This window comes from Rhea americana, unplaced genomic scaffold (assembly GCF_003343005.1).
Source record: "Rhea americana isolate MKP2758 unplaced genomic scaffold, rheAme1 scaffold_350, whole genome shotgun sequence".
In the NCBI taxonomy this organism is placed as follows: Eukaryota; Metazoa; Chordata; class Aves; order Rheiformes; family Rheidae; genus Rhea; species Rhea americana.
In genome coordinates, this window is record NW_028186480.1 from 285,173 (window position 1) to 296,850 (window position 11,678).

An 11,678-nucleotide genomic window follows, 5' to 3' on the forward strand; every position below is an offset into this window, starting at 1 on the left:
AATACAGTGTTTAAAATTTAATGTAATTAAATTAGGTACAATTTAGTTTTCCATTTCCCTCTCATTTCCAATCTGTAGCTGGTACTTTTAAAGTATCTACACAGARACAATATTTGAGCATTTCTAATGCAGGTTTTAAGAAAAAAACTGCACCTAATTTTTATACTTTCCCATTTTAAAAGGCATTCCAAGAATAACAGGGACTCTGATTCTTCACTAGATTTAGGCAGCAAAAAGTCTTTGGAAGGTCTGCACTCAAGATATACAGTCTGATTCTAAAATCTTCACTCCTGTTCTCCTTTTAAAAATATGGTCTCACAGACATTTATCCTTCAGCTGTCTGCCTTAGCACAATSACAACTTTGTAGTGAACCTGGCAATTCCTTCATATGCTAACTCTATCTAACACAGAAAACAATCTCCTAGCAAGAAAGATATTAAAGACAGAAACTAGTTCTTCTCCAACAAATCCTTTTGCCACATATAGGCAATGCTGRATCAGCCTAGGAACCAGAGTATGAGTTTCACTACTTTGTCTGCTGTTAATATTTCTACAACTGTCATTTTAGAGCAAGATCTCATACTTTCTCRATGTAGGCTACAATATTTTCTCCCACTTTATTTAAAGTGACAGATTTTGCAATGCTACCTCAGACAGAATTGGGAATAAATTCTCAATCTAGAGCAAAAATCTAGGCCCAGTCATTCATTCAAATGTGCTTTCCAAGTATATTGCATGTGCTTGGCTGCATTTTCAAACAGTTGCATGCAAATGTTTCACCTCCTTCCTCATTTTGTAATACTGATTCTTTAAATCATTTTAATCCCGTCTACAGCCATTAGCAAATATGTGCTCTGCTGAGCATGTCTTTCCTAATAAATTAACAACAGGCCCAACAACAGCTTCTTTTGATGCAAAAGAACTTACTGAGCTTTCCTTCTTATCAGCTTTAACCAGTAATTTGAAAATGAAAATGATCACAGACTTTTGAAGTCAGATGTACATATCCGCTCTTCATGTAAGTGTGCTTCCATAAAAGGGGCATTCTCACCCTGGAGGTGGACTTTTTTTTTTTTTTTCTTTGCAAGATGGTTTTTGTGCTGGCAGAAGGTGATCCTTTTGCTCGCAGAGAAAGCTAAATCTACCTGAATAAGCTTGGATCTAAAGCATGAAATATATACTGCAAATCAGATATCACTCATGGAGTAATAAACAGATGAGACAAAATAGAAAATCCCTTGCTGAGCCTTCCAACTCCTCAGGATACTTCCAACGCACTCCCTGTTCTGCTTTATTAGCTTATTTCAACCAAGAAAACCGTACAACTTGCTCTGCACAACACAAACCCCAGATTCTAAGGAAAGGTACCGAAAAAAACCCACTACTCTCATCTCAGCTAATCTGACAGATTTCTAGTCCTAAAGGGATCACTTGCAGGAGATTCACCTAGAAGTCCAGAAATTCCCTGTCCTGCACTAAGCTAATCTCTTAACAGGCAATAAGAAGAGTCATTGCTATGCTGTAACTCATCTTGTCCTAAATTTCCAAAATAGGCGAGATGTGATCATGCTGGTGAAGTATTCTCTTTTTCTACTCATTACAATGAGAGTTTGATGGTCAAGTCAGATACAGGTGCTGCTTGCAGAAAATCAGTCCCACACAGAGACTAAACCCTAATCTGGAAACATGCTTTGTTACTAGCTCCCTGCTCCCCTAAAAATTAGTATCTCTGTGATTTACTAAAACCTAGGTAAAACTCCATGGCTGATCAGTAGATCCGGAGTTAGTCTTGAGGCAGCCATCTGATGTAAGGCAGAAAAACCATACACCTTTCTTGTATTACCCTATGTATTACCCATAAAAATGGTTTCAGTGATTCCAGCACCCTTTTATGTGGAAATACATGGAGGCCCCCAACACAAAAAGGCCTCAAGCTTTGCCTGTAGTCTTTGATTTTTAAAAACCTGCAATGTATATACCCTTGTCAAAGGAGAAGTTCTCAGTAGCAGCAGACATCAAGAGCTCTGTATCTCTGGGTGAGGGAAAACCTGCCAGTGTTGTACGCTCCCGCTCCCTGCCATTTCTTACCTTGGCATGGCATAGCCGGTGCAAGAGCACAGGCAGTGCACCCCTAGTTATTAGTGGTCCTGGCTTCTTCTTTCTAGAAATCTCCCAAGTATGAAAAGGCTCTGCCACAAATCTCTGGCCTGTAATTACACTACAAGCCAGAGGTCATCACTGCAGAACGTCTTGCTAACTTTTTTCTGTCTGAACACAGAACACTCGTGGTAAGGACTAATTGTATCTTCTGTCAGCTGCGCTGCATTTTATTTTCATCAGCTCAGCTTATAACAAAGATATTTTTCCCTCCTCTTAGTTCCTAAGCAGCATATTTTTCTCTCTAGAATTATGCAAAAAAAAAAGATCAAGACATTTTGTGCTGTAATACTTCTTCCAGTGTTATCTTAACAGATCTGGGGAAAGACCCTGAATTTTTTGGTCCTGCCCTAGGCCTCTTTATAATTAAGGGGATGCAATCTATATCAATGCCAACAAATTCATATTAAAACAAAACAAAGAATACAAGCAGTTTTTATTTCCAGAAATAAATCTTATAAATAGTTTAAACTACAAAAGCAGCCCCAACTGCTAACTCTTCGGTGAACTCACTTTTTTGTAGCTTCTGAAATCAGGCTCTTGCTGCTCTGCTGTATTTTCAAGTCTACAAATGATGTCTTGTTTGCATTAGTCAAGTCACAAAAAGAAAGCTAAGAAAACCTTGACTGAAATGTAACATGCTAGCAGTAAGTAAGTAAATAGCTTCCTTCTCAGTTTGTTTTCTAAACCAAATTCATCTTGGGACTGAAATCAAAAAATCAAATCAGTCACTTGATGAGCAGTAAAAAAAAAAAAAAAAAAAAAAAAAAAAAAAAAAGAAATCTCTTCTTCCCGCCCCCGCCTTTTTTTAAATGTCTTTCAACATGCCAGYAGTATCACTATCGAGGAATCAGAATACTTTTCAGATTTAAGCTCTTTTGCACTCACTTCATATTCAGAAGTCTACCTTTCCTTCCTGATGCCAAAATTTAAAATGCCCTCTCCTTTCTTCAGTGTATCCATAATTCTAGAAGCACAAGTGTGGATGGAGTATCTTCTCCCTACTGTCAATTTGTCAAACTTTTTTTTTTTTTTAATTAGAAATTCCCCCCAACCACCCCCCCAACAACCCATGATCACCATTCACATGCAGGTACAGAAGGGGTTAATTGTGAGCTGTGAATTAAGGGTCTAGTGCAGATAGCCCAGGTTTCTTTAAACTTCAGCCTTACTTTCTCTGTGCTAGTCATTTGCCATAGGATGAACCTTAGTGTAATCAATAATTCATTCCCCTTTAAACCAATGGAAGAGTTTCTCAAAAATCGGAAGGATTTCAGAAAACTCAGTCAGTATGGAGCATTCCCTTGCTTAAAAAAAAAAAAAAATACAAGCTGGAGAACATGTTTTAAAGGTCATAAGACTGAAGGAGGACATTAAGACAACAACCCCAAATCCATAGAAGTTACAGATAAAAGCAGCACAACAAGGATGAAAGCAGTAAAATGCAGAGGCATTACTAATGTTCCAAGCTTAGGTGAAATGCTCAGATGACGGCAGGAAGCAGACAACTTTCACACTATACTGGTGAGCACAGTAATACCTTCAATCTGACCAAAAAGAAAATTCTTTCCTGGCCCTAAATCAGATGATTAGTAAAATCCTAAGGGTTCAAACAAAACAGAGGAGAGACTGTACCACTAAAAGCAGGTTGCCTGAGGTCCCATCAGTAGCTGCAACCAGTCCTTGCTATCTCAGAGAAAAGTAAAAATTAAAATTGAAATAAAAAAATAACTTAAAAGTCACAAATCCCGAAGGTCAGTTAAAAATCAATATCAGCTTCACCATTTAGCATCAGCGCTGTGTTTTGCTTGGGCTGCTGTGTGGTATAATTGCCTTTATGAGAGCCAGCACCACCTCTACTCTCCAACAACAAATCAAGTATTCAGTCACTTTAAAAAGGACTTTTAATTCATCATCCTTAGGAGAGCTAGTTTGCATTTTACAATTTCTTCCAATATATCTTATATTTTGCTGTAGAAGTAATTCATGTTTCCTGAATAGACACCATAATTAAACTATTCCTCCTAATAAAATTGCAAATGGTGTACCTTGGGTTCATTTGTAAAATTGACAAATACTTACTATTAAAAGTATGTACCAGCTAAGCCCAAGTTTATCTTAAAAATTATAACACACAAGACCCTTGAAAAGGAAAATTACACACACACGTCATGATGCAACTCTAGCATGAAATATGCCTTGTTATTAAATCAAAGTTGAGATAGGTCAAGGACTTCATCAGGATGACATCAGACTCAGAAACAAATCTGTTTTTTATAACAGAGCCTGACGATCAAATTGTGATTTATCTTCCATTAGCAGTCTCCTTCCCCATCTTAAAGAATTACACGSATATAACACAGCTCCAATACATCCTAAAAGAACTTGAGCAGTGCTTTTATTACACTGAACAGCAAAATTAATAACAATAACATTTTGTTTATCTTGCTTGTTTCCACTCCAAGCTATTCAAACTCTGAATGRGAACCACTTGCTGCACTGGCTGAATGCAAAGGAAGTACTCCAGGATCTGCTGAAAAGTGATACTCAAAAGCAATTTGCATCTGACGGTGCATTTTGCCACTGAAAATTCTGTGACAGTTGGAATGGAAGAAATATGAATGAAGTGGCTTAAAACAAATCTGCAGTCATTCTGGATTATGAATTGTTTCTCCAGTATGCTTTGTGGTATACATACAAATGCCAATGCTCTCTGTTTAAAAGCAATAGCATACTTTCAACAGAAACCAAGCAAGTTGCAAAACTCTGGTAGTCTCAAGGTTGTCCATGGAGAAAAGGATGGTGAGGGGAAAACGGCAATTCCAAAGCACTAAATCAGTTATTGCATTTGTCGTGCTGGACACAGATACATTCACTGCCTGTAAAAATTAAAACACTAAATGTTTATGACACTACGACACTAAAGCCCTAATTGAAAAGTATACTACAGAGATATTTATATATGTCCACACATTGCCCATATCATAGTCGGGTAAGTTTTTGTGTAGGACCAACTTGAATTTGGGGCAAAATTCAAGAATCACATAGGAATTTAAAACTTTTGCACAATTCAATTTCCTGTTCTACTGTGACTTGCTGAAAGTTACTCTGTTCTCTTGTGGATATAAAGAGGCAGTAATGGCATTTTGGCTTTTCAGGATGGCACTGCAGTCTCTGAAATCTTCATAGAACTAGAGACCACCAAAGCACCTGAGTTACATCAGCAGTGCAGAAGTTTCTGAATTCAAACATATGTCAAAAACATTTCTGCAAATATTTAGTCTCTCCAGCTCAGAACAGATTTATTCTGATTTACTCTTTCAACCTATATTTTTTGCTCAACTCTCTATCTACCTTTCTATATTATAATATTATGCAAAAAATACATTTTTATAATTAAAATAATCCTTAATTTTTAGTTTTTCATTAAAAAAAGAAATTAAAATGTTGAAGTAACCTCCACATTTTTTTCTCTTAATAATTTTCAGCTTCAAAAGGCTTGCTTTCTAGCAAAATCCAAGCCTCTGAAGTAAGAAATATTAAGAAAAACAAAGGTTATCATTACAGTTAAAACACCCTAATCAAAACACTCCACAGAAAAGCACTATAAATTTCTCTGTAAAACTAATTCAATGTAGGTGTTGTTATGTATCAGATAACACACATTATTGCTTTGCAAACTTACTAAACTATCTACAACATCTACAGAAGTGTTTTAGCCTCCAAAAGACAGCAGTCCACAGCTCTTTTGAATGCAATAAAGTGCCATAAAAAGCCTTGTAATGATTTTATTCAAGTGCACTGGTAAGAAATATGGTGCTAATACAGTCAGATGTAGTTTTATTAATGAACAAATACAGTAATTCACCACATTCCCTTCAGAGTAGCATAAATAAATCTACTTCCCTATCTGCACCAGTTAGGCCTGGGTATTGATGAATGCTAGAGAAAATAAAATTTGATGTATTTCAGATACTGAAGAAAGAAAGTTAACACCTCAAGCCTGATTTGGAACAATTAAAAAAAAATACTTTAAAGAAATAAATCACTCAAGCCCAGAATTAAAGGTAACTTTTCCACCTTTGTAACAGTTCTGTGGAGGATCCTTTCAATAGAGAGATTATTTGAAGTCACTTCAACCACCTCAGATTTCATAAAGGCTATAGACCAGAAGGCAAATTTAAAGCAATAATAAAGACTGAAAGGTCTTAACAGACTATTTATGCTTCTTTTCTACCCTTTTATCTACTGCTATCCACTTTATTCAGGTCCAGGGCTAAGTATTCCCCTCAGTGTAGTATTAAGATATTTTTCAATTGTTTGGCTGAAATAGCTACCACAAGAAGTGGTAAGATGAGAAGATAGATGAGATGTGCAATAGAAAGGATGTTACCATAAACTGYCTCTTTATGTCAAGTACCTGCCAGTGCTCCTACGGCTTCAACCAAAGCAGTAAGCTCTCGTTATCACGGAAATCATTTGTTTAAGATTGCACATTCCTGGGAAGCATTTATATTGCAAGAATGTATACTRAAGGCTCGTTTCCTATCCATGATGCAGAGCATCATAAAGCAAAACATCGTTAAATTTGTTTGTACTCGGACTCTTGTCAAAGTCAATGAAAACTCTGCTATTGATTTCTACACAAGCAAGGCCTCAAGTGGCACAGAATCACGCAGAATGGGTAAGGTTGGAAGGGACCTCTGGAGATCATCTAGTCCAACCTCCCTGCGCAAGCAGGGTCACMTAGAGCACATTAGACAGGGTTGCATCCAGGCGGGCCTTGAAGATCTCCACAGAAGGAGACTCCACAACCTCTCTGAGCAACCTGGTCCAGTGCTCCGTCACTCTCACAGGGAAGAAATTCCCCCTCACGTTCAGGCAGAACTTCCTGTGCTTCAATTTCTGCCCATTGCCTCTTGTCCTGTCACATGGGACAACTGAAAAGAGTTTGTCCCCATCCCCTTGACACCCTCCCCTTAAGGTGTTTATAGACAGATCCTCTCTCAGTCTTCTCTAGGCTACAGTCCCAGCTCTCGCAGCCGTTCCTCATAGGGCAGATGCACCAGCCCTCTGATCATCTTCATAGCCCTGTGCTGGACTCTCTCCAGCAGCTCCATGTCTCTCTTGTATTGGGGAGCCCAGAACTGGACACAGCACTCCGAGTGAGGCCTCCCCAGGGCTGAGTAGAGGGGCAGGATCACCTCCCTCCACCTGCTGGCAACACTCTTCCTAATGCACCCCAGGAGACCATTGACCTTCCTGCCACAAGGGCACATTGCTGGCTCTTGGTCAACTTGTATGTACAAAACATACGCATGTGAGTCAACGCTAACAGAATTCTCCCCACAACGTTCTTGCTCTGAGAGGAAGAAGAAACTAGAGTTCTTGAAACAAATCTAACAATAAACCAGAAATTATACCAGCCTGAAAGGGACACACAGACAGCGTCTCTTTCAACTCAGACCACTTTCAGATCATGAGGCACTTTATGCCTAAATATAGGAAACTGGAGTCAATTGAAGAACTGAGGTTCAGACCTTACATATTAACTGTGCATACACCTGACCATGAAACCAGTAGTCCAAGCACTCTGCCAGGACACTGAGCCTCCTGAATACCCCATCGTGTGAGGGTTACCTAGCTGGTGGAATCCCTTGCCCCTTTTGTGGATATTCCTGACTCACTGCAACCATTACCAACAGCACGGGGGTTTGGGATGCTGAGCCAGACAAGTTGCAGGGTACCCTAGAGTTAAGAAGGCACATTAGTGTCACCCTTCACACACAGCTTTTGGCTTGAAGACTATGATCCAGCCCACAGTTATACTGGGAACTTCAGCACCTTTAGCTCCTTGCTAGGGGCTTCAAATATACCTGGGAGGTAGCCCCCAAAAAGAGCTCCTAAGTCAGGAGACTCCCTCTCAATTTAACAAGTATGGSTCGCCTCTCCCAGGCTACTTGTCCTTGCCTTGGGGATGTGAAGTCACAACAGTAAATGTGTCAGGAAAATCATATTCCTAGGGAAGTCTACTACAAAAGAGCCCTTCTACTGGTTTGCACTGATTTCCTAAAGTTAKTGTGACTGGGGAATTTCAATTCCATAAACCACAGTCATATTTTTATATGTTCCATAGAGCTGAACAAGTGTAACAGAAATACATTATTAATACAATAATCAGAATATATCTCACAATAATCAGAATATCTCTCAATTACTAGTAAAAGCTGAAACTATTGTCTGGGGTACGTGCTGGTGCTCTACCACTTCCTAGGACACAGGAGTGGAGGGCAGAAACTCAGAAATTGCTTTCGTGGAAGACAGGACTATCATTTTGTTGTAGTCAATATGTCTCTCAATGAACAAGCAAGGTTTTTTTTCCAAACACAGCTGGTTTAGGCAGCTGCAACAGTGAAGCCAACTGTCATTATAAAGCAAATGTCATATAAATATGAAGAGATATTTGGCTCATGTAAGTATTCATAAAAAAAAATCTAAATAAGACAATGCACGAATTCATTCCTTGGATTAGTTCTAAATCATGTCAGTGAAGGAAATCACCTACTGAAATGAATTCTTTACCCAGGTGATTAGGTAAAAGAGATGACCTGAGGTCATGCTCTTGGATTACTGACTAACTTCTAAACTTTTTTGTGACTCCTCTCTAAATCCATGCTAAAGAAGAGCTTTCCTGCAGGAGGTCAAGGATGTCCTCATGAACTCTTACTGCTTCAAGCCTCAATGGGATGTAGCTCAGCTACTTACTACTATTATTTTCCTACTGCATCTTTGTGAATGTGAAACAAACTGTAAGTGCTTGACATACGCAAGCCTTGCATGCATATTTGGGGAGAGCAGTCTGGATTTTTGTTTTTTCCAAAGCAGCTTAGAATAATCCAATACACAAGACTCAAATAAACCAGTTACACTGAAGACTCTGATCTTCACTCTGGGACAGAAAGTTAAACTATAGCCATAAGAAATAAGATTAGACTTGTGCCTTGAGTACAAATCTGGAATATCACTCTTTAGTATTAAAGTTAGATTAACTGACCTGTGAGTCTTTCCAGAACATCAAATCCATGTTTCAGAGCAATGATATCAAGAAAAGAGACTGTGCCGTCTTCAAACCTGAAGAATGGAACAAATGAGCACAGTAAACAAATCATGCAGCTACGGTACAGACAATAAATCTATTTTTAGAGTAACTATTTTAAATTTGGTGAAACTAACTTGCAGAGCAGAAACTCTTACCTTAGGGATCCATCTTCCAGTCTTATAGTGTCCTCTGAAGTAAAAATATATACATCAAAGCTAGATATTCATATGAACCCTAGCTTGCATACAGAAAGTTACATTTTCCCCTGCACAGGCTACTTGCGAGTTTTTGGATTTGGGTAACAGTTATGTCTTGTGCCTGTATGCCATAAGATCCCAAGTAACCTGCTGCCTGTGTCAGAAGTTGTCAGGATAGGTGAGGAGACAGGTGGGAAGATTTTACACTTGCCCCACTCCATAGTGATTACAGCTAGTACAGACAAGCTAGATGACACAGACTTCCTCCAAAGGTGGTGAGGGTGATCACTAACAAGTCTCTCTGTGTRTTCCTGCTGGAAATAACTGACCTATAACAATATGACTACGCAAGAACAGGACAAATGTGTATCCACTAGCAGTACCTGTTTGACGAAACACCAAATAGGGCCTAAGAGAATTTCAAGGGGGCAGAAAAATGAAGGAAAGCCATATCAGCCATCAAAACATGTTTTTCTTAGGCTCTATGTGCACCGTAGTCCACCATATGCACCACCATATGCACCACCTTATGTGCAGGCATTTTAAGGAATGGCCACTCAACTTGCTTGTCAACCCAGGAAAATGCAGAATAATGCTGAGAGCTGATGAAGCCCAAACTCACAGAGGAAACAAATACAATGTGCAAACATACTGAACTCACTGCCACAGAGGGCTGAAATGGAGARCAGAGCAAGTCCCTAAGAAGGAGCAAACTGTTTCCAAAGCTGTAACAGTTAACGRCAAGTACAAACTCACCTGAAATGACCTGAAATCTAACAGCTCAAGTTTTAAATCAAATTCTGAACATACAGATGGTATTCCTTGGATCTTCCTCAGAAAGAATTGATGATTTCCACATTGACAGAGAGCTTGACAACATAGAGCACAGAGGCACTCTTGGGCAAAAGTGTTTTACATGCACACATAATAACATGAGAAAACAGAGGAGCTTTTTTGCTGGATGTATTTTTCTTAATGCATATAAAAAAGCTTCTGATGTTGCAATTAAGCATGCATTGTAAAATGGCTCAAAGGTTTAAAAATGTCAGGCTTCAAATACTTTTTCTTTAATAACATAAATCCTAACAGATTTTTATAATAACTCTCACACTTCAACAGTGATTTTTCTCACTATTTCATTTTTCTATAGTTATCAACTAATTTAAACAATACACAAGTGATACTGATTGGGAATCAGGTGAATAACAAAAATTTAAAAAAATATTCAGTAAGGCCCACATAARAGAATAATGTGGGAGTACTGTATATACGGTTATACATTCAGCTCAGACAAAACAAGACAGAAAGAGGTAGTAAATTACTACAAACCAAAGAGGAAGAGAAAAGCAGTGGACTGCTACAAGGAAGAATGGTCCAAAAAGAGATATTTGGGTTTGCATAGTCCAACACAACACAGGCCAAAAAATCCTCATCAGGTTTTTCTGCATCTTGTCTAACCATATTGAAAGGCCAAGGCCATTTACCCTGAACCTCAGAGAGGAAAACTCCCCGGTTTTCAGTGGTAAAATTTAAAGCGGACACTAGTGATTTGAGAGAGATCTAATACCAGGAACATTTTCATATGATGTGAAATGGCAACACAGACCTGTGGACCAGCACCTGAGGGAGTAATATTGGATTCAAATACCCAGGAAAACTGGGGCTAGAGAGGACAGGGAGAAGAGAAGGCAAAAGCTTGCAGTGCTTTTGAATTAATTGTAGAAAAGCACTGAAGATTCGCATAGACTGCAAGAAATGTCACAGTAGCCCCATACAGCTGCTGAGGAGAGATTACAGAAAGGAACCACGAAGGGGAATTGATCTACCCTGGCCATTTACTGGCAACAGCTAGGAAAGCAAATAAAATACTGGGAATTAAAGACCAGAGCAGAGACACTGGCACTGAGCCCATCAAGAAGACTGCACAACCCTCAACAACCTTATTATTAGAATAGAAAAGCCCTTACAAGAGGAACAAAGGTGGCAGCAGAGATGTTCAAAGGCAGAATCTTACCTACAGTAAAAGTGGAAATTAAAAYTGGATTTTTGCTCATTAGATGTGATTATCAACTAAGCAGACAACTGCAATACATCTATGGCTAAGCAATACAAGAGAAGCATGAACAATGATGCTGTTCAAAGATCTGAAGGATTTTCACTGAAATAGTCCAGAACTTAGGAATTTCTTCCTTTTCAGAAGAAAAAAAAAAAAAAAAAAAAAAAA

The 11,678-nt window shown here is 38.6% G+C and overlaps 1 protein-coding gene across 1 annotated transcript in view; it reads right to left on the minus strand.

Annotated features, from left to right (window-relative positions):
- MOCOS (molybdenum cofactor sulfurase) overlaps positions 1–11,678 on the minus strand; it is a 198,186-nt gene that overhangs the window by 87,023 nt on the left and 99,485 nt on the right. The window contains exon 5 of the mRNA XM_085311900.1: positions 9,213–9,289. Within this exon, the coding sequence (XP_085168026.1) occupies positions 9,213–9,289 (77 nt within the window). The remainder of the gene's footprint in view (positions 1–9,212; positions 9,290–11,678) is intronic.